Source organism: Carcharhinus amblyrhynchos, chromosome 25 (genome assembly GCF_965287045.1).
Source record: "Carcharhinus amblyrhynchos chromosome 25, sCarAmb.v2.hapA, whole genome shotgun sequence".
Lineage (NCBI taxonomy): Eukaryota > Metazoa > Chordata > Chondrichthyes > Carcharhiniformes > Carcharhinidae > Carcharhinus > Carcharhinus amblyrhynchos.
In genome coordinates this window covers 44,724,989-44,749,171 of record NC_137348.1, presented here as the reverse complement: position 1 = coordinate 44,749,171, position 24,183 = coordinate 44,724,989, and the positions used below count along the sequence as shown (strand labels likewise).

Below are 24,183 nucleotides of genomic sequence, written 5' to 3'. Positions count from 1 at the left end.
AAATGGTCGCTACGAGAGGACACAGATTTAAGGTGCGGAGAGGGAGGTTCAGAAGTGATGTTAGGGGTAAGTTTTTCACTCAGAGGGTGGTGAGTGAATGGAATCGGCTGCCGTCAGTGGTGGTGGAGGCGAACTCGCTGGGGTGTTTTAAAAGACTTCTGGATGAGTATATGGGGTTTAATGAGATTGAGGGTTATAGATAGGTCTGTAGGTTGGTAGGTGATGTGGTCGGCGCAACTTGTGGGCCGAAGGGCCTGTTTGTGCTGTAGTGTTCTATGTTCTATGTTCTATGTTCAATCCCACAGACATTAAAGTCCAAACGCAACCCCAGAGAAATTTAACTCTAAACGCAATCCAAGAGAAACTCAACTCCAATAAACACAAGTGCACAGATAATCAACTCCAAATGCAACCCCAGAGACATTCAACTCCAAACGCAACCCCAGAGACACTCAACTCAAAACGCAACCCCAGGGACACTCAACTCAAAACGCAATCCCAGAGACACTCAACTCAAAACACAATCCCAGAGACACTCAACTCAAAACACAACCCCAGAGACACTCAACTCAAAACGCAACCCCAGAGACACTCAACTCCAAATGCAATCCAAGAGAAACTCAACTCCAATAAATACAAGTGCACAGATAATCAACTCCAAACTCAATTCCAGAGACACTTCACTCCAAAAGCAACCCAAGAGACACTCAACTCCAAACGCAACCCCAGAAACACTCAACTCCAAACGCAACCCCAGAAACACTCAACTCCAAACGCAACCCCAGAAACACTCAACTCCAAACGCAACCCCAGAAACACTCAACTCCAAACGCAACCCCAGAAACACTCAACTCCAAACGCAACCCCAGAAACACTCAACTCCAAACGCAACCCCAGAAACACTCAACTCCAAACGCAGCCCCAGAAACACTCAACTCCAAACGCAACCCCAGAAACACTCAACTCCAAACGCAACCCCAGAAACACTCAACTCCAAACGCAACCCCAGAAACACTCAACTCCAAACGCAACCCCAGAAACACTCAACTCCAAACGCAGCCCCAGAAACACTCAACTCCAAACGCAACCCCAGAAACACTCAACTCCAAATGCAACCCCAGAAACACTCAACTCCAAACGCAACCCCAGAGACGTTCAACTCGAAATGCAATCCCAGAGACACTCAACTCCAAACTCCATCCCAGAGACACTCAACTCCAAACTCAATCCCAGAGACACTCAACTCCAAACTCAATCCCAGAGACACTCAACTCCAAACTCCATCCCAGAGACACACAGCTCCAAGCTCAATCCCAGAGACACTCAACTCCAAACTCAATCCCAGAGACACTCAACTCCAAACTCAATCCCAGAGACACTCAACTCCAAACTCCATCCCAGAGACACACAACTCCAAACTCCATCCCAGAGACACTCAACACCAAACTCCACCCCAGAGACACTCAACTCCAAACTCCATCCCAGAGACACTCAACTCCAAACTCCATCCCAGAGACACTCAACAGCAAACTCCATCCCAGAGACACTCAACTCCAAACTCCATCCCAGAGACACTCAACTCCAAACTCCATCCCAGAGACACTCAACTCCAAACTCCATCCCAGAGACACTCAACTCCAAACTCCATCCCAGAGACACTCAACTCCAAACTCCATCCCAGAGACACACAACTCCCAACTCCATCCCAGAGATACTCAGCTCCAAACCCAATCCCAAAGACACACAACTCCAAACTCCACCCCAGAGACACTCAACTCCAAACTCCATTCAAGAGACACTCATCTAAAAACTCAGAAACCACAGGCATCCAACTAAAAACAAAAACAATCCCACAGGCACTCAACTCTAACAATCGCAATCTTAGGGACACTGATCTCCAGCAAACTGAAGCCCAGAGACTCATCTCCAACAAATTTAATCCCAGACCAACCTCAATGCTAAACTCAATTGAGAAAACACTCAACTTCAAACTCAATCCCACAGACACTGAACTCCAACCAGCGGCAAGTTTGTCCTTGATTGCCACTGACTCCAGCTTTGCTGGGGCTCACTGCTGACTTTGCAATCTTACTCCTGCCGCCCTGCATACCTGAGCCATCCATGGTGCCACATGGTGCAGGCATTGGCATTCAGGACAGAATGCTGTTCGGAGAGTCAGAAGCATGCAATGGACTCTTGCACTACCTTCCTGGCACTCCTTGACTGCTTGGTTGTTCCCATTCTCTCTCTGCCCACAAAACCTTTAACTATATGTAAACGTATTAGCCACATATTTCTCTTTTCCATTGTAGTTAGGCCCCTTCCCTCAAATGCCATTTCCTGCTTGCATTTTGAATTGTAAAATCCTTTAAACATACGTTTTGTTTTTTTTTTACTTCTTCCATTACCACTCTCTTTGGCTTGTATCACCAACTCTTTTGACAATGAATCTCTCCTGAGTGTCACTGTATCACACACCCTCGCCATTGCTCTTCCCCCATCCTCCACCCCCCCACCGATGCTTTCAATTGCTTGAAATCTTCTATATTTCCAACTTGCCCCAGTTCCAATGAAAAATACTCAACCTAAACATTTATCTCTGCTTCCCCCCACAGACGCTGCAGGACCTGCTGAGTATTTCTGACATTTTCTTTATTTCAGACCAGCAGAGACCTACACAACATTTGGGTCAAATTAGTTTCTTTATCACAAACAGGGTTTCTTTAAAAATGAATTTCTCGTTATTCTTTCACCAAAGACTGTAATAGAATCAAAATTTCTCTCTCTGAAAATAGAAACATTTATCTGTTCATGGATAAAAACAGGCCTCAGAACTGAAAGATAAATTTGTCAGGGGTCAGCACTCGTGATTTGTTTACAGACGAAGAATCTGGAATTTTAATCGGGAACTACTTTCTCCTGCACTGTAAAAGCAGATTTAATCTGAGGGCTCAATATAGTTCCAGCAATAAACACTCAATGTACCATTAAATACAGAGCATGGGTGGGATTGTTGTTGTGCAGGCTCGATGGGCCAAAGGCCTCCTCCTGCGTTGTAGGGTTCTATGATTCTATGGGCAGCAAGGTGGCACAATGGTTAGCATTACTGCCTCACAGCTCCAGGGACCTGGGTTAGATTCCTGGCTCGGGTCACTGTCTGTGTGAAGTTTGCACATTCTCCTCGTGTCTGTGTGGGTTTCCTCTGGGTGCTTCAGTTTCCTCCCACAGTCCAAATATATACGAGTTAGATTGATTGGCCATGCTAAATTGCCCCTTGGTGTCCTGGGATGCGTACGTTAGAGGGCTCAGCAGGATAAATACGAGGGATAGGGCCTGGGTGGGATTGTTGTCAGTGCAGGCTCAATGGGCCGAGAACCTCCTTCTGCACCGTAGGGTTTCTATGATTCTTGTAATGGAAGTGAGATTGACAATAACATTGAGTCTTTAAGACATTAACAATTTAAGGACATCCCAAAGCACTCCACAGCCAGTTAAGTACTTTTGAAGCATTGTCACGAATGAAATATAGAAAATGCAGCATCCAGTTTGTACATAGCAAACAATGAAATTAATGGCCAGATTTAAATCTACTTTAATGATCGAAGGATGAATGTCCTTGAATAGAAATCATAGAATCAGAGAGCACAAAAGGAGCCTATTCAGCCCATCGAATCTGCACTGATCACAATCCCACCCAAGCCCTATCCCCATAACCCCATGCATTTACCCAAACTAGTCCCCTGACACTAAGGGGCAATTTAGCATTTAATCTCTTGCATTTAAGTTCTCTTACACTGAAACCACAGAGAAGGCAGTGATGCATAATCAGAACCAGAGCATCAGATCAACAATCAAAACCTTGATGCACGAGAGAGACCATCACTCATTGACAATTTATATCAAGTTCTGCTATCAACCTTAATCTACACACCGATTTAATATGTCACTCATCTGGAAACAGGAGGGATTAAGTTATATCCATATGCTCCCTTTAGCCAGTTCCCCTCTCATTCTCCCAATTCCCCCCCCATCCTCTCTCTCTGTTTTCACCCTTCTTCACACCTCATCCCTCCTCACTTCCCTCTCCCACATTCCCCTTCCCTGTACTCTCTTGTCTTCCCTTTACTCTCTCCCTTCCCTCAACCCTCTCTCAATTTCCCCAGTCACCTTCTCTCCCGACCCTCCCTTCCCTCACCCTCTCTTCCCTCCCCCTTACTTGTCCCTGCCACCCTTTCTCCCCTCCCTCACCCTCTCTTGCCTCCCCTTCACAGTTTTCTTTTCCTACTCTCATTCCTCTATCCTTCACCCTCACTTTCCTACCCCTCTCACGTCCCTCTTCCCCAATCACCTCTCCTCCCTCCTCACCCTCTCTTGCTTCATTCTCATACTCTTCCCTCATACTTGCCCTTTCCTTCAGGCTCTCCTATTCCCCTTCTCCCTCTTTCACCTCCCCTCACCATCTCTCCCCTCTGCCTCATTCCTCACTATCTTACCCCCTCAACCACTCTTACCTTCTCCCTCATTCTACTCCCTCACTCCTACACTCTTCTTTTCTCCCTTCTCTTTTCATTAATATCTTCCCAACCCTGTTCACACTCTCAATCTCCCCCCCCCAACCACCATTCACTCGAAGTTCTGTCTCACCTCTGCAGCCTTCCTGTGATCATCCTCATTCTCCAGAATCTTCACATCCACACCAAGACAGCGGAGGTATCGGCCCAACCCCTGCAACATGTTGTCACAGACAACACTGAATTCTGAGGGTGACATTGGAGGGAACGAAGAGATCTTTCTTGGGGCTGGCTGAAGGGTCTGCACACACTGTACAAATAAAGAACATCAAAGTGTGGCTGAGAAGAAGCTTACAATATCCTGGCATATTTAAAAATTTAGCAAGGCAAAATGAGGAGGAGATGTAGTGTAGTGGTGTAGATGTGATACAATAATTCAGAGGCTTAGGCTTATGTACTGGGGACACAGGCAGCGGGTAAAATTTGAACACAGCTAATAAAGTAGGAAAAGCTAATCCTTTCTATTTTGATCACACATCTGGGTCACTGACTAATGTCCTTCAGAGAAGGAAGTCTGCAATCCTTACCTGGTCCGGCCTATACCTAACTCCAGAGCACAGCAATGTGGTTGATCCTTAGCTACCTTCTGTTCTGGACTAGCGCAGCAAGAGAAAGGACAATTAAGGATGGGCAAGAATTTCGGGCTTGCACACGATGCCAGCGGCCCAAACTCTGCTCTTTGACCCTTGTTGCCACGCCCTCTTGGAACACATGGTAGCACCCCCATAACCTTGTGCAGCCCCCATAATCTATCCTGCAACAAAAGCATTCATTTAAACACTGCAACATTCGATTCCCGGCTCGGGCCACTGTCTGTGTGGAGGTTGCACATTCTCCTCGTGTCTGCATGGGTTTCCTCCGGGTGCTCCGGTTTCCTCCCACAGTCCAAAGGGTTAGGTTAATTGGCCATTGTAAAAGTTGCCCCTTAGGACATTAAGATGCTTAAATTAGAGGGATTAGCGGGTATAATATGTAGGGATATGGGGGTAGGGCCTGGGTGGGATTGTGATTGGTGCAGACTCGATGGGCCCCTTTCTGCACTGTTGGGTTTCTATGATTCACTATTCAGATGCTATTTCTGAAATCTTAATCCATGCTGCTCTGTATCAAATCCCTGCCCACCATCTCCATGTCATTCTGTGCATCACTGCATCCCCCCTCTCCACTCTGCTCCCCCTCTGCCTGCCCATAATGTTTCACCCCAACCTCTTTGATATTGCAGTCCTCCCTCCCCGAATGAACCACTAGTTCATCCCAGCCCGAGTCCAGCTTCTCCTGTCACACAGATGGTCTTGCTGCCTTCTACCTGAACTGGGATGCTGGGACTGCTCTTGTTTCTCTTTGATTTCTTTTCCCTTCCACTCTTCATTTTCAACATGAGAAAATCTTCAAAGCTCCCACTCAGTCCAAAACGTTGTGGCTCTCGCTGCAAAGCATCATAAACATCCAGCAGGCAGTAGGCGTCGACCGCTACCGAGAAAGAACAGAGCAAAATTCATCAATTTACTCATTCTTCCTGCCTACATTTGCTTCTCATCTTTTCACTTCTTGAATGCACTGACTCTCACCGGGGGACAGTTCCACACACACTGACTCTCACTGGGGTACGGGTTCCACACACACTGACTCTCACTGGGGGACAGTTCCACACACACTGACTCTCATCGGGGTACAGTTCCACACACACTGACTCTCACTGGGGGACAGTTCCACACACACTGACTCTCACTGGGGTACAGTTCCACACACACTGACTCTCACTGGGGACAGTTCCACACACACTGACTCTCACTGGGGTACAGTTCCACACACACTGACTCTCACTGGGGTACAGTTCCACACACACTGACTCTCACTGGGGTACAGTTCCACACACACTGACTCTCACTGGGGTACAGTTCCACACACACTGACTCTCACTGGGGGACAGTTCCACACACACTGACTCTCACTGGGGTACAGTTCCACACACACTGACTCTCACTGGGGACAGTTCCACACACACTGACTCTCACTGGGGTACAGTTCCACACACACTGACTCTCACTGGGGTACAGTTCCACACACACTGACTTTCACTGGGATACAGTTCCACACACACTGACTCTCACTGGGATACAGTCCCACACACACTGACTCTCACTGGGGTACGGGTCACACACACACTGACTCTCACTGGGGTACAGTTCCACACACACTGACTCTCACTGGGGTACAGTTCCACACACACTGACTCTCACTGGGGTACGGGCTCCACACACACTGACTCTCACTGGGATACAGTTCCACACACACTGACTCTCACTGGGGTACGAGTCCCACACACACTGACTCTCACTGGGTACAGTTCCACACACACTGACTCTCACTGGGGTACAGTTCCACACACACTGACTCTCACTGGGTACAGTTCCACACACACTGACTCTCACCGGGGTACAGTTCCACACACACTGACTCTCACTGGGGGACAGTTCCACACACACTGACTCTCACTGGGGGACAGTTCCACACACACTGACTCTCACTGGGGTACAGTTCCACACACACTGACTCTCACTGGGTACAGTTCCACACACACTGACTCTCACCGGGGTACAGTTCCACACACACTGACTCTCACTGGGGGACAGTTCCACACACACTGACTCTCACTGGGATACAGTTCCACACACACTGACTCTCACTGGGGTACGGGTCCCACACACACTGACTCTCACTGGGGTACGGGCTCCACACACACTGACTCTCACTGGGATACAGTTCCACACACACTGACTCTCACTGGGGTACGAGTCCCACACACACTGACTCTCACTGGGTACAGTTCCACACACACTGACTCTCACTGGGGTACAGTTCCACACACACTGACTCTCACTGGGTACAGTTCCACACACACTGACTCTCACTGGGTACAGTTCCACACACACTGACTCTTACTGGGGTACAGTTCCACACACACTGACTCTCACTGGGTACAGTTCCACACACACTGACTCTCACTGGGTACAGTTCCACACACACTGACTCTCACTGGGGTACAGTTCCACACACACTGACTCTTACTGGGGTACAGTTCCACACACACTGACTCTCACTGGGTACAGTTCCACACACACTGACTCTCACTGGGGTACAGTTCCACACACACTGACTCTCACTGGGGTACGGGTCCCACACACACTGACTCTCACTGGGGTACAGTTCCACACACACTGACTCTTACTGGGGTACGGGTCCCACACACACTGTCTCTCACTGGGGGACAGTTCCACACACACTGACTCTTACTGGGGTACAGTTCCACACACACTGACTCTCACTGGGGGACAGTTCCACACACACTGACTCTCACTGGGATACAGTTCCACGCACACTGACTCTTACTGGGGTACAGTTCCACACACACTGACTCTTACTGGGGTACAGTTCCACACACACTGACTCTCACTGGGGTACAGTTCCACACACACTGACTCTCACTGGGGTACAGTCCCACACACACTGACTCTCACTGGGATACGGGTCCCACACACACTGACTCTCACTGGGGGACAGTTCCACACACACTGACTCTCACTGGGGGACAGTTCCACACACACTGACTCTCACTGGGGTACGGGTCCCACACACACTGACTCTCACTGGGATACGGGTTCCACACACACTGACTCTCACTGGGGTACAGTTCCACACACACTGACTCTCACTGGGATACAGTTCCACACACACTGACTCTCACTGGGGTACAGTTCCACACACACTGACTCTCACTGGGGTACAGTTCCACACACACTGACTCTCACTGGGGTACAGTTCCACACACACTGACTCTCACTGGGATACAGTCCCGCACACACTGACTCTCACTGGGGTAAGGTTCCACACACACTGACTCTCACTGGGGTACAGTTCCACACACACTGACTCTCACTGGGGTACAGTTCCACACACACTGACTCTCACTGGGGTACAGTTCCACACACACTGACTCTCACTGGGATACAGTCCCACACACACTGACTCTCACTGGGGTAAGGTTCCACACACACTGACTCTCACTGGGGTACAGTTCCACACACACTGACTCTCACTGGAACACATTTCCACACACACTGACTCTCTCTGGGGTACAGTTCCACACACACTGACTCTCACTGGGGGACAGTTCCACACACACTGACTCTCACTGGGGTACAGTTCCACACACACTGACTCTCACTGGGGTACAGTTCCACACACACTGACTCTCACTGGGGTACAGTTCCACACACAGTCACTCTCTCTGGGGTACAGTTAAATGTCATGGGAAATGTTATCCTTGCAATTTAGCTCTCGTATAAGACTATAATTTTTAGTGTGCTGTTCCTCCAGCACTCTTAGGGCAGTCACAGCCCTGCTCAGCTTAGCAGGTGAGTTGGTGATGGGTAGCGATGAGGGCTGAGACGCTGGAATGAGTTTTCACCCTGGCTTGGGCTGTGACCTGTGACCTCAGCAACACTATGCTGAGGCAATTGGCCAGTCACGTCCTGCATGCTGCTAACTGTACCAAACTAGGGGCCAATGTACACTGAGCCCTGGCACAGCGGTAACAATGTTATTGTTGCAGGTAATGGGAATTTGACATCAACAGCCAGTGGAACTGATTGAGCATGGGGGGGTCAATGGATAATGTCCTGAGCGAGAAACTGATGTTCGTGCATCTATCCCGCCAATGGATTTGCAGGATCTTGCAGAAGCAGTGCTGATGGTAATTCTCCAGGATGTTGTGGTGCCTGCTGTACTTAGTCCATCTCTCTATCAGAGCGTGGGTATCACTATGCACTGCAGACCATGAACTTGATGCCAGGTTTAAGGTCCTGGTCTTCAAACACTCTATTCCTCAGGTGACTGAAGATGATGATGGTGATGAACCTTGTTGCCGATCTCAATTATGGCGGAGGTGGGGGGACATCATCTGCTGACTACAAATCAATGACAGAGGATTGGAAGACCTTGGATCTGGCCTGCAGGTGACAGAGGTTGAACGGATTCCCCTTTGTCCTACAGTTTAGCTCTACCCCAGGGATTTTTGCTGAAGGTGAAATTGAGTATTGCAGCAAGGAACACCGAGGAGAGCATTGGTGCAATGTCCCAGCCTTGCTTGACCCCAGTCTGAATGTGAATTGGGTCTGTGGTAGATCTGTTGCACACTGAAGGCAGTGCTGGTCTGCGGTGGGTCTGTGAATCATGGCCATCATGGAGCTGGCGGAGAAGGTTCAAACATTTGGAGGTAGCCAGCATGGAGAAGGACACTCCATAATCCCTTCTGCCTGACAATGCTGAAGGCCTTTGTGAGATTGAGGAAGACCATGTACAAGCGTTGTTGCTATTTCCTGCATTTCTCATGTAGTTGCTGCACGGTGAAGATCATGTTCACCCTTAGAAACAGAATCCATATTGCATCTCCATGAGGAGCTCTTCAGTTACAAGAAGGTGATTAAGGCTCTGTGGCCAAGAGTAGGGAAATTTCTCTTTAGCTACTCCAGGCAGACTTGTTACATTTCTTGAATATGGTCACGATTACGGTGTCTCTGTGATCACCTGGCCTGTTCTCCTCCTCTCTGATATGGGAAATGAGGTTATGTATTTGTGTCAATAACACTTCTCCACCATGTTTTAGCACTTGGATAGGAATTCCTGCTGATGCCTTGTTGGTCGGTGGCCTTTTCTGCCTCATACTGGGTTGGGTGCCAACACAGTGGGCATCATGCTGCAAGATGTAGTGGAGGCCACTTGCGTTGAAGATAGAATCCCTGTTAAGGAGGTTTGCAAAGTGCTCTTTCCACTGGGTGCTGACTGCCTCTCTTTTCTTGATGAGCACCTCTCCGTTTCTGGCCAGTGTGGGATAGCACCTTGGATGCTTGGGCCATAGGTGGTCCTGACTGCATTAACAAAAAACCTCATGCATCATGGCGTTTGGCTAATTGCTGGGTCTTCTGCATTTTCTCCACCTACCATCTGTTCTTCAGGTCACTGATTCATTGCTGGATCTCAGCCATCTGTGGAGCTGCTTAATTGCTCTCGAGTTGGGTTGCCTTTTCAGATTCCAAAAAATCTTGGTTTTCAGCTTATCAGCACCTGGATCTCCTGGTCATTCTCATCGAACCAGTCTTGATGCTTCCTGGTCGAGTGACTACATCGCACTGGTTCTGTGCCAGGATGAGCCAATGGGTCATGATGTTCATTTATCTTGCAAGGAGAGTCTCTAACACAGCCAGTCTGTTTGTTTTTTAATGGCAAAGCCAAACCCTATAGAGGTGGTCATCTTCTTCTGGTTTACCTTTGCAAAAGAAGGTGTAATCACCACTTTGCTCTATAAGCTGGCCTTCCCTTGCCCACCAGATCTCAATCAGCTTGGCAATGTCAATGTTGAAACGTCTGAGCTTCTGGGTATTGCTGTTTCAGTCTGTCACTGATGGGGCTATCCATGAGGATCCTGACATTCCAGGTCCGGAGTGGAAGATGACCATGCGCAAGTTTTTTTAACGTGGACTGGTTGTTGCACACCACTTACCACACAGGCTTTACAGAGCAAGGCCGTGCTCCAGTACCAAGAGAGCCCAATTGACTGGAAGCTGGGATTCACTGCATGAGCCTCAGACATACAACAGACCGACTGTCCTCCTTTTCTCCTCCTGGAATTCATGAACTTTAGTGGTGGCCTCATGAACCCTGAGGGTGGCACTGGCCCCTCGCTGTATGGTTCACTTGTTGTTAATGGACCCATTGCTCCTCTCTCAGTCTGTGAGGTGGTGGTTACTCCCTCGGCATTCTCTTCAGCCACAAACAACAGGTGAAAATGACCAATAATCTGTTTAACTGATGTCATCTGAGGGATAATAATTAGCCAGAACACCAGCGAGATATCCCTTCCCCATCTTCAAAAGGTGCCATAATGTATTTTACAGCCACATAAATTAGCAGAAATTTAACATCTCAGCTGAAAGACAGCACAGTGGTGAGCACTGCTGCCTCACAGCACCAGGGTTCAATTCCAGCCTCGGGTGACTATGTCTGTGGAGTTTGCACATTCTCCCCATCTCTGTGTGGGTTTCCTCCAGGTACTCTGGTTTCCTCCCACATTCCAAAGATGTGCTGGTTAGGTTGGTTGGCCGGCCATGTTAAATTGCCCCTTAGGGTCAAGGGGACTAGCAAGTAAGCACGTGGGGTTATGCAGATAGGGCCTGGATGAGATAGTTGTCGGTGCAGACTCGATGGACTAAATGGCCTCTTTCTGCACTGTAGGGATTCTATGACTCTATTTCCCTATTTCTGATGTTAGACTAACTGGTCTGTAATTCCTTGTTATGGGGATAAGATGGAGGGGATCTGAATGGGATGCTCTTATGGAGACTCAATGCCAACTCGATGGATTGAATGGCCTCTTTCTGCACTGTAGGAGCTCGACGGTTCTTTTTCTATTAGTCTAACTTGGTGTCGGATTATTAAAACTCCAAAGGAGGATCTTGCAGAGGTACGAGGGATTTCTGGGACAAGCCCATGCTGGTTTGGCTGTTTTTCTCAAGGAGCTGGTAATGCTGGCACAGTGAGTTAACAGGAGCTGCTCACCTGCATAAATGATCTGTTGAAGTCGGAGAGGTCTTTTCTCCCAGTTAGATAACTGCTCCGTTTTATCCAGTGGTTTTCCCAGCACATACTGCACAAGGAGACTGAGTCCCTTTTCCCGCTGTCTGTTCCCCGAGTTTGCATCATCCTCTCCTGACTCCAGCACATCCACTCCTTTTCTTTTGTCTTGTCTTCGAACTGACACTCTCTGCAGCTGAACACAGAATTCATACGTTTCAATCATTCAAAAACCACAGATGGTCTCAGTACGAGCTGTCTGTTCAGGTCCTACTAGATACGGGCTGCTGGCATTTATTCACTAATTCAGCATCAAATGACAATCTCACTCAGACCTGGGAAAGGCAGAAAGCTTGAGGCAGTTCCTCATATTCTTCCTTTTCCTATTATTCTGCTTCTCTCCATGCTGCAATTGTTTCCTTTGACAGGAAGAATATCAATTTTACAGAATCACAGAATGATTACAGCACAGAAGGCCATTCAGCCCATCAAATCTGCTTTTTGAATGAGCAGTAAGTCATTCCCCTCTGCCTTCTCCCCAAATCTCTGCACATTCTTCCTTTTTACATTATTATCTAATTGCCCCCTCCAATGCCTCAAATGAACCCGCCTCCATCACAATCTTGGGCATTTCATTTAGGATCTTAAACTCTCGCTGTGAGAAAAGGTTTCTCCTGATGCCTCCATTGCTTCTTTTATCATTATCTGAAATCTACACCCTCTAGTTCTTGAGCCATTCGCGTTTCTCCCTATTGGTTCTGTCCAGGCCCCTCATGATTTTGAATGCCGCCATCAATCTCCTCTCAACATTCTCTTCCCCAAGGAAAACAGCCGTAACTTCTCCAATCTATCCATGTAACTGTTTTTCATAGAATCATAGAAACCCTACAGTACAGAAAGAGGCCATTTGGCCCATCGAGTCTGTACTGACCACAATCCCACCCAGGCCCTACCCCCTTATCCTTACATATATTACCCACTCATCCCTCTAATCTACACATCTCAGGACACTAAGGGGCAATTTTAGCATGACAAATCAACCTAACCTGCACATCTTTGGACTGTGGGAGGAAACCGGAGCATCCGGAGGAAATCCACACAGATACAAAGAGAATGTGCAAACTCCACACAGAGAGTGACCCGAGCCGGGAATTGAACCCGGGTCCCTGGAGCTGTGAAGCAGCAGGGCTAACCACTGTGCTACCGTGCCATCCGGTAGCACAGTGGTTAGCTGTGTTAAATAATCTTTTTATTTAAGGTTAAGAGGGGATTTATTAGACTCGGAGTAGAAAAGGAGAGACTGTTTCCAGTGGCAGAAAGGTTAATAACCAGAGAACACAAATGTAAGTTGATTGGCAAAAGAACCAGAAGATGACATAATAAAACATACTTTACACACCAAGGTCTCGTGATCTGGAGTGCACTGGCTGAAAAAAAAATTCAATAATAACATTCAAAAAAATAATTGGAATAGTACTTGAAGGGAAAAGAAAATATTGGGCCTTGGGAACACAATTGGCCAGCTCTACCAAAGAGTCAGCACAAACACAAAGGCTGAGTGTATCACTACAATTTGATCAAATTAAAGAACTTGTACTTCTAGAGTCCTTTCACTCTCTCAGGAAGACACAAAGTGCCTCACGGCCAATGAAATATCTTTGACGTGTAGTTTCTGTTGTAATGCAGTAAATATGACAAACCAGTTTGTGTCCTGTAAAATCACAAACAGAAATGTGATAATGATCAGATAGCTTGTTCTCATGCTGAGGGTTGAGGAATAAATACCTTAGAAGATATTGAGACAAATTCACCACAGTTGTTACAATTATAAGACATCTTATGTTCTAGAAATATCTTTTCGATCAGAAATATGAGTATTATGAGTATGGTGATCAGAATTGCAAACAGTTCTCTAGCTGTGGACTAAGCAGTGTTTTGAACAGCTCCATCATAACCTCCCTGCCCTTATATTCAATGTCTCGGTTAATGTGGCAAATTTGGTGTCTGCCTGACTGTGAACCTGAGTGATTTAATTATTACAGATCAGAGACACTGATTGTTTTGTTGAGAGGTTGGACATAGTGCCCGCAGGTATTGATTATACCATGAATAAACCTCAAGTCTCCAAAGTTATAACAAGGTGTTAGACCCATTAAGTTGTAAAAAGTGGCGCTGTAAACTATCCCAGTTTTTAATTTCTTTTCTTTCCCCCTTCAGCTTGGCCTGGATTGAGTGGACGTGGAGAGGATGTTTCCACTTGTAGGGAAAAACTAGAACTAGAGGGCACAACCTCAGGCTAAAAAGACACGAGGAGGAGTTTCTTCAGCCAGAGAGTGGTGAATCTGTGGAACTCTTTGCCGCAGGAGGCTGTGGAGGCCGGGTCACTGAGTGTGTTTAAGACAGAGATAGATAGGTTCTTGATTGTTAAGAGGATCAGGGATTATGGGGAAAAGGCAGGAGAATGGGAATGAGAAAAATATCAGCCATGATTGAAGGCAGAGCAGACTTGATGGGCTGAGTGGCCTAATCCTGCTCCTATGTCTTATCACTTGTAGATGAAGGCAATGATGCCTTTTCCTCATGGACTCTGACATTCTGCCGTCCAGAAGCATACTCTCATATGCTTCCAGCAGGTCTGGGCCCATCCAGTTCCACAACTCCAAATACAATTCAGCTGGTAAGCCATCATTTCCGGGAGTTTTACTCATCACAAAGGATTCGAGGGCCTTAGTCCCTTCTTAGCTCAGCTAGTGTTAGGGGATTGCCCAAACTCTCCCACTTGCTGTCATTCAAGATCTACGTGATAGAGGAGAGGGCAGGACAGGATGCCATGCTGTCTGTGCGCTTCAGCTGATACAGTCTGGCATAAAATTCTAACAGGACTAGAAGGTAGATGTGGGGTGGATGTTCCCGATGGTGGGTGAGTCCAGAACCAGGGGTCACAGTCTGAGGATTCAGGGTAGGCTATTTAGGATGGAGGCGGGGAGATATTGATACTAATGACATAAACAGGAAGAGTGATAAGGTCCTGCAAGGGGAGTTCAGGGAGTTAGGTAGTAAGTTAAAAACAAGGATCTCAGGATTGCTTTCTGCGCCACATGCCAATTGGACGATAGTACAACTAAACATGTGGCTAAGAGCTGGTGTAGAAGGGAGGGCTTCAGACAGCTTGATCATTGGGATCTCTTCCAGGACAAGTGGGAACTGTACAAGAAGGACAGGTCACAGCTAAACTGGAGGGGCACCAATATCCTGGCAGGTAGAGACGCTAGAGTCACTTGCGGGGGGGTTTAAACTGTACGGCGGGGACAGTAGTGGGAACCAGAGCAGTAGGTCAGCAGGAGAAATAACTGAGAGGTAGCTACAGACTAAGCCCAGGAAGATTAAGAAGGCAGGGAGTAATTGTTGAATACAGCGGGACTGGTGGTTTGAAGTGCATTTGTTTCAACGTAAGGAATAAAGCAGATAAGGCAGATGAACTTAGAACTTGGATTATTACTTGGAACTATGATGTTGTTGCTGTTACAGAGACTTGGTTGAAAGAGAGATAGGATTGGCAGCTAAATATCCCATCATTCTGATGTTTCAGGCAGGATACAGGGGGATGTAAAAGGGGTAGTTACGTAACTGGTTAAGGAGAATATCACAGCTCTACTGAGGGAGGACACCTTGGAGGGTTCAGGCAGCGAGGCAATATAGGTAGAGCTCAGGAACAAGAAGGGTGCAGTCACAATGTTGGGGGTTTATTACAGGCCTCCCAACAGCCAGCGGGAGAGAGGAACAAATATGCAGACAGATGTTGGAAAGATGCAAAAACAACAGGTTTGTTGTGGTGGGTGATTTTAATTTGCCCGATATCGACTGGGGCTTACTGCTAGGGGTTTGAAAGGGGCAGAATTTGTAAGGAGTGTCCAGGAGGGTTTCTTGAAACAGTATGTAAATAGTCCAACTCAGGAAGGAGCCATATTAGGCCTGGTGTTGCAGAATGAGCCTGGCCAGGTAATTGAAGTTTCATTAGGAGAGCAATTCGGAAACAGTGATCATAAATCCATAAGTTTTAAGGTGCTTGTGGATAGGGACAAGAGTGGTCCTCGGGCGAAGATATTAAAATGGGTGAAAACTAACTACAACAACATTAGGCAGGATCTGGAAAGTGCAGACTGGGGGAGGCTGTTTGAGGTTAAATCAACATGTGGGAGTCTTTCAAATGTCAGTTGACTGGAATTCAGGACCGGCATGTACCTGTGGGGATGAAGGATAAGTGTAGCATGTATCGGGAACCCTGGATTACGAAGGAGATAGAACATAGAACACTACAGCACCAACAGGCCCTTCGGCCTACAAGTTGCACCAATCATATCCATACCTACCAGGCCTATCTATAACTCTCAATCCCATTAAATCCCATGTACTCATCCAGAAGTCTTTTAAAAGACCCCAGCGAGTTCACCTCTACCACCACCGACGGCAGCCGATTCCACTCACTCATCACCCTCTGGGTGAAAAATGTCTCGTATGTACCTACGCCCCAGCACCTTAAACCTGTGTCCTCTCGTAGCGACCATTTCATCCCTGGGAAATAGCCTCCGAGAATCCACCCTATCTATTCCTCTCAACATCTTATAAACCTCTATCAGGTCACCTCTCAACCTTCGTCTCTCCAGGGAGAAGAGTCCCAGCTCCCTCAAACTATCCTCATAAGGCATGCCTCCCAATCCAGGCAACATCCTTGTAAATCTCCTCTGCACCCTCTCCATAGCTTCCACATCCTCCCTGTAGTGAGGCGAGCAGAACTGTGCACAGTATTCCAAGTGGGGTCTGACAAGGGTCTTATAAAGTTGCAGCATTACCTCCTGATTCCTAAACTCAATCCCTCGAATAATTAAAGCTAGTACACCATACGCCTTCTTGACCACATCCTCCACCTGCAAGGCTGATTTAAGAGTCCTATGGACTTGGACCCCAAGATCCTTCTGCTCCTCTACACTGCTAAGACTCCCACCCTTGATATTATACTCCTTCATCCCATTGGACCTGCCAAAATGGACCACGACACATTTATCCACGTTGAAATCCATCTGCCACTTCTCCGCCCAGTCTTGCATCCTATCTATGTCTCACTGCAACTTCTGACATCCCTCCAGACTGTTCACAACACCACCAACCTTCGTATTGTCAGCGAACTTACTAACCCATCCCTCCACTTCTTCATCCAGGTCATTTATGAAAATGACAAACAGCAAGGGTCCTAGAACAGATCCCTGGGGCACTCCACTGGTGACCGACCTCCAGGCAGAAAAAGACCCATCCACAACCACTCTCTGCCTTCTGCAGGCAAGCCAGTTCTGGATCCACAAGGCCAAAGCCCCTTGGATCCCATGCCCTCTCACCCTCTCAATAGCTTGCATGGGGGACCTTATCAAACGCCTTGCTGAAGTCCATGTAAACCACATCCACCGCTCTTCCTTCGAGAATGTGTTCAGTCACATTTTCAAAGAACTCAACTAGGCTCGTAAGGCATGACCTGCCCTTGACAAAGCCGTGCTGACTATTTCTGATCATACTAAACTTCTCTCAATGTTCATAAATCCTGTCCCTTAGTATCCTTTCCATCAACTTACCAACCACTGAGGTCAGACAGAAGAACATAAGAAATAGGAGCAGGAGTAGGCCTTCTAGCCCTTCGAGCCTGCCCCGCCATTCAATAAGATCATGGCTGATCTGAAGTGGATCAGTTCCACTTTCCTGCTTTCTCCCCATAACCCTTAATTCCCCTGTCTATCAGAAACCTATCTACCCGTGACTTAAATATATTTAGCGAGGCAGCCTCCACCACTTCAACGGGCAGAGAATTCCAGAGATTCACCACCCTTTGAGTGAAGAAGTTCCTCCTCAACTCTGATCTAAACTGCACACCCCCCTGCCATCTTGAGGCTGTGCCCTCTAGTCCTGCTGTCCTTTCTAAACAGGAAGAATCTCTCTACCTCTACCCTATCCATCCCCTTCATTATCTTATATGTCTCTATAAGATCCCCCCTCAGCCTTCTAAACTCCAACGAGTACAGACCCAGTCTATTCAGTCTCTCTTCATAGGCCAACCCCCTTATCTCCGGTATCAGCCTAGTGAACCTCCTCTGCACTCCCTCCAAGGCGAATATATCCTTCCACAAGTGCGGCGACCAAAACTGCACACAGTACTCCAGCTGTGGCCTCACCAGTACCCTGTACAGTTGCAGCAAGACCTCCCTGTTTTTATATTCTATCCCCCTCGCTATAAAGGCCAACATCCCATTCGCCTTCTTGATCAGGTTGGAGGTTGAAAGGTTGGAGAAACTGGGACTTTTCTCCTTGGAAAGACGGAGGTTGAGGAGGGACATGATAGAGGTATATAAGATACTGAAGGGAATAGATAGAGTCGATAGTGAGAGACTGCTCCCTAGACTGGGTACAAATACGAGAGGTCATGATTTAAGGGTGAGGGGGGAGAGGTATAATTTGGATATGAGAGGAAGGTTCTTTACGCAGAGAGTTGTGGGGGTATGGAACGCGCTACCGAGTAGGGTGGTGGAGGGAGGAACGTTGGGCTCGTTTAAGGTTCAGTTAGATAGGCACATGAGTGAAACGAGGATGGAGGGTTATGGTAGGGGCTATTAAATAAGGTCAGAACCTCGGGAGGCACCGGAAATGCAGACCTGTAAGTTAACGTTTTTGTCTTTTTATTCCGCAGGTGGAGGTCCACCTCGTTGTCAAACGAGGGGCATGCACACGGTGGGTCGTGCGTGGGCTGCTCTTGGAGGTTCCGGGAGTGGCCTAGTACTTCGTGTCGGTGTGTGTGCTTGATCCTGGACCGATAGACAGGCGCCGCAACAGCTCAGTGACTAGCACTGCTAGCTGTGCAGATACATGGATTTGGGCCTGTGTCAGTGGGAGTTTGTGCATTCTCCCTGTGGATGCGTGGGTTTCCTCCGGGCGCTCCGGTTTCCTCCCACACCCCAAAGATGTGCTCTTAGGCTGATTGGTTTACTAAATTGACACTATTCTCCCCTGAATCTGGCTAAGTTAGGGGTTCCATTCGTAGACACGCAGGGTAGAATAGGTGTAGGGTGATGCGGTGGCGCGGGTTCGTTGGGCTGAAGGGCCTGTTTCCCGTGCTGGGTTGTTCTTTGTTCTTTGCATCACCTGCTGCACCTGCAGACTGGGTTTTTGCGATTCGTGCACAAGGACCCCCAGGTCCCTCTGCACCGTAGCATGCTGCAGCTTTTCGCCTTTTAAATAATAATCCCTCCTACTATTATTTCTACCAAAGTGGAAAACCTCACACTTGCTAACATTATACTCCATCTGCCAGGTCCTCACCCACTCGCTCAGCCTATCCAGATCTCTCTGCAGACTTTCCACACCCTCCACGCAATTTACTTTTCCACTCATCTTCGTGTCATCAGCAAATTTTGTCACCCTACACTCAGCCCCCTCCTCCAGATCATCTATGTAAACGGTAGATAGTTGAGGCCCCAGCACCAATCCCTGCGGCACTCCACTAGTCACCAACTGCCAACCAGAATAGCACCCATTGATTCCAACTCTCTGCTTCCTGTTAGACAGCCAATTCTCTATCCACACTAACACCTTACCCCCAACTCTGTGCACCCTAACCTTCTGTAGCAACCTTTTGTGAGGCACCTTATCAAACGCCTTTTGGAAATCTAAAAACACCACATCCACCGGTTCCCCTCTGTCTACCGCACTAGTCACAACCTCATAGAAATCCTATAAATTCGTCAAACACGGCTTCCCCTTAATGAATCCGTGCTGCGTCTGCGCGATCAAACCATTCTTTTCTAGGTGCCTCGCTATTTCTTCTTTGATGAAGGGTTCTAGCATTTTTTCCAACTACAGACGTTAAACTAACCGGCCTATAATTCCCTGCCTTTTGTCTGCTACCTTTTTTAAACAGCGGCGTAACATTAGCCGTTTTCCAATCTTCCAGCACTTCCCTGGAGTCCAACGAGTTTTGATAAATAATTACCAAGGCATCCGCTATCACTTCTGCCATTTCTTTCAGAATCCTGGGATGCATTCCATCCAGTCCCAGGGACTTGTCCACCTTCAGTCCCGTTAGTCTGTCAAGCACTACCTCTCTAGTGACAGTAATCGCATTCAGGCCCTCAACTCCTACCATCCTTCTGTCTTTAATATCCGGCAAACTATTCGTGTCCTCCTCGTGAAGACCGAGGCAAAAAACTTACTTAAAACCTTGGCCATTTCCTCCTCGCCCACTGCTAAATCCCCCCTCTCATCCTCCAAGGGTCCAACATTCACTCTAGACAGTCTCTTCTTCTTTATATATTTGTAAAAACTTTTACTCTCATTTTTTATATTTAGAGCTAGTTTAGCTTCGTACTCCATCTTTCCTTTATCACCTTCTTAGTCATTCTTTGTTGATTTTTAAATCTTTCCCAATCTTCTAATCGCCCACTATTTTTAGCCACTCTGAACGCATCAGGTTTTAATTTAATACTCTCTTTTATCTCCTTCGATGATCACGGCTGGTTATCCCTTCTTCTACAGTCCTTCATTAGCATCGGAATATATTTCTGCTGAGTACCATAAAAAATCTCCTTAAACTCCTTATACACATCAAACCAAACATGCCTCCCCGTTCTCCCCAGCAGAACCTCCATATCACCTCATCAACATGCACTATGGTGGACCTCACGTGAAAATTATGTGAAAATGAAAAAAAAAACTTCTAACCATCTAATACAGTTCTCATCAATACTCACTTGATGCTGAGAAAGCAAACATTCATTTATGTCAAGGGCTACATGGGCTGGGAGGCTAAAAGTACGAATATATTCAAAGTCAAACTGTGATCTAAACAAGAGGTCTGACCTGCAGACCATCAACAAACCTCTTTATGTACATTTAAAAGATCCAATACTCCTGCTGTGAATTGCACTACATCCTTTATCATGGGGTAGGCTGTCGACAGAGTCCGCAGATCCCCTGCTGTAGCATAACCTAAAAAAAAACAAAAGTCAAAACAAGATAACAAGCCATTCCAAACCAAGCCAAGGACCTTGAAGCTGCTACTGCAGTGAAGCACAACTGGGTTTCAGACCTGCTCTGGAACCACTCTGGATCGTGAGTTCAGCTCCCTATCTGGAGTTTGCATCTATCTAAAGGATAGACAATGGGGTCTGACAAAGTGTCTGAGCAAGCTAAGTTCGAAAACCAACAATGGATTGAATGAGACACTCACAGATGTGTACAGCCACAATACTCCAGCTGGGAGTGTACTGGGAACTGGGACACCAGCCAGAGCTTCTGAGAATTAAAAAAAAAACTGCAAACACACTGAGTATTGCTTTGGAATAGTTACCTAGTTTAGTTATGGTGTGGTCAGTGAATAAAGTCTGAATGAAGTGGGTAAGTTCAGCTTGCCGGCATTCAGACTCTGACTGTTTCACAAGCTGAGGCAAGTCCAGGAGATACACGCAGTCTTTCATTGCAATTTGTACGATAGATACTCGTGTGTTAGTCAGCACTCCAAAAGTAGGTCTCCATTCCATATCGATTCCCACAACATTACCAGCCTGCATCAGAACCACAGAGTTCACAACAGCGTTATATCACGTTTACCCACCACTACCAGCAGCAGTATTTGCTCACAGGTATAAGCAGCGTTGTTCATTCATTGAATACAGGTTCTATACTGAGTTTGAATTAACAGAAAGAAGTTTCACAACACCAGCTTAAAGTCCAACAGGTTCTGTTTTTACCCCAGTCCAACGTCGGCATCTCCACATCATGACTACCATCAACATCGCAAACTGCTGGTTCCAAGTGGAGAGAATCTCCAAGAAGATTGCACAAATCGACACAGAAAAACCTGTTGGACTTTAAGCTGATCTTGTGAGACTTCTTTCTGTTTTTACCCCAGTCCAATGCCGGCATCTCCACACCCTGAGTTTGCATTAACAGCTTGTTTTCATTGTCCTCAGTGTGTCTGGGTTAAGTGGGACCAGTAAAGTGGTATTTCCATTCTTGATCATCAACTGGTGATTCCTGTTTGACTGTGCAGGGCTGGGGCTTTGGGGAATTACAGATTTGGAATGACTGGGACTCAATGAATGTGTGTGCGCGTGTGTGTGTGCATATGCACATCAGTGGATGTGATCCTAAGTTATAGATCACAGTATTATATTTAGCAGTTTTTCAAGAACAGTTGCATTTCTGATATGGAATAAAATACTCATTCTGTTTTTTCAGATAGAAGTAGGTGGATACACCTAGACTCCATTGGATTCACCAATGATATCATAAATCAGCTGTGATTTAGCAATATAGTTTTTGCTGTTGCTGGAACATCCCACAGTTTGGATGAGGGAGAAGAGAATGTGGGGAAGAGTGAGAAAAGGAAAGGAGAGACAAGAGAGACATTACCAGAACATCTCTGAGTCCTTATTACACAAGTTGTTGACTATGGCAGGATTAACCATTGTGCTGCTGACCTGGAGTACATGAGTTGCACAGTTCTTTAATTGATCGAGATGGTCCAGGAAATGAATGCTCTCAGTCGGAATTGGTAGCTGATAGTAGAACTTCCTCCTGGTCTCTCTCTCTTCTCGACTCTCCTCTGTACAACTGCTCTCTAAACCTATCCTGTAATAGTGACTGGCTTCAGTTAAAACCTGAGACATACAGATACCAAAACAAGTGAAACGGTAACAAGATAATTAAAAGCAAATTACTGCAAATGTTTGAAATCTAAAAACAGAAAACACAGGGAAAATTCAGCAGGTCTGGCAGCACCGGTGCAGAGAGAAACAATTAACATTTTTGAACCTGCATGACTCTTTCAGAAGAGTTAACTCTGTTTCTTTCTCAACAGTAATAACATGACTGGCTCACATAATGTATGTGCACAGAGGAATATTACTCTTCAGTGTAATGTGTCACATATTTGTGGGTAAGAGAAATGTGAGAAAATGAGAGGGTAGTTGAGGGAAGTTCAGTTGATGTAGTTTATATGGATTTTAGCAAAGCCTTTAACAAGGTCCCACATGGGAGACTGATTGAGAAAGTTGAAGCACATGGAATTCAGGGAAACTTGGCAAGGTGGATTCGGTGATATCAAGGTGATATGACACAAAGGGTGGTAGTAGAAGAATGTTTGAGTGATTGGAGCAAGTGTCAGGTGGAATACAGCAAGGATCCCTTATTGTTTATCCTTTATTGTTTGTTACATACATAAATTATATTTAGCTTGAGTGCTAAATATAATCCTCTCTCCAACGCTTCCACATCCTTCTTATAGCGAGGTGACCAGAATTGCACACAATCTTCCAAATGTGGTCTCATCAAGGTCCTGTACAGTTGCAGCATAACCCCACAACTCAAACTCAAACCTCCTATTAATAAACGCTAACACACTATAAGCCTTTTTCACGTCTCTATCCAGTCGAGTGGCAACCTTCAGAGATCTGTGGATATGAACCCAAGATCTCTCTGTTCCTCCACATTTCTCAGAACCCTGCCATTGACCCTGTAATCTACATTCAAGTTTGTCCTACCACAATGAATCACCTGGCACTTATCAAGGTTAAATTCCATCTGCCACTTTTCGGCCCAGCTCTGCATCCTATCAATGTCTCTTTGCAGCCTGCGAGAGCCCTCCACCTCATCCACCACTCCACCAATCTTGGTGTCATCAGCAAATTTACTAACCCACCCTTCAGCCCCCTCTTCCAAATCATTGATAAAAATCACAAATAGCAGACGACCCAGCACTGATCCCTGTGGTACACCGCTGGTAACTGGCCTCCAGTCTGAAAATTTTCCATCCAGCACCACCCTCTGCTTTCTATGAGATATGATGTGGAGATGCTGGCATTGGGCTGGGGTAAATACAGTAAGAAGTCTCACAACACCAGGTTAAAGTCCAACAGGTTTATTTGGTAGAAAATGCCACTGGTTTTCA

General features: G+C 46.8%; 1 protein-coding gene across 4 annotated transcripts in view; it reads right to left on the bottom strand.

The window, feature by feature from the left end:
- Positions 1–24,183, bottom strand: part of exd3 (exonuclease 3'-5' domain containing 3) — a 342,749-nt gene that overhangs the window by 136,740 nt on the left and 181,826 nt on the right. For 2 of the 4 annotated variants that reach the window (XM_080212184.1, XM_080212188.1), the window contains exons 15-20: positions 22,715–22,865; positions 21,583–21,796; positions 21,112–21,221; positions 12,186–12,396; positions 5,878–6,041; positions 4,645–4,821 (exon numbers count right to left, since the gene is read on the bottom strand). In XM_080212184.1, coding sequence (XP_080068310.1) covers positions 4,645–4,821; positions 5,878–6,041; positions 12,186–12,396; positions 21,112–21,221; positions 21,583–21,796; positions 22,715–22,865 — 1,027 coding nt within the window. The remainder of the gene's footprint in view (positions 1–4,644; positions 4,822–5,877; positions 6,042–12,185; positions 12,397–21,111; positions 21,222–21,582; positions 21,797–22,714; positions 22,866–24,183) is intronic. The other 2 variants (XM_080212185.1, XM_080212187.1) reach the window with 2 other exon arrangements.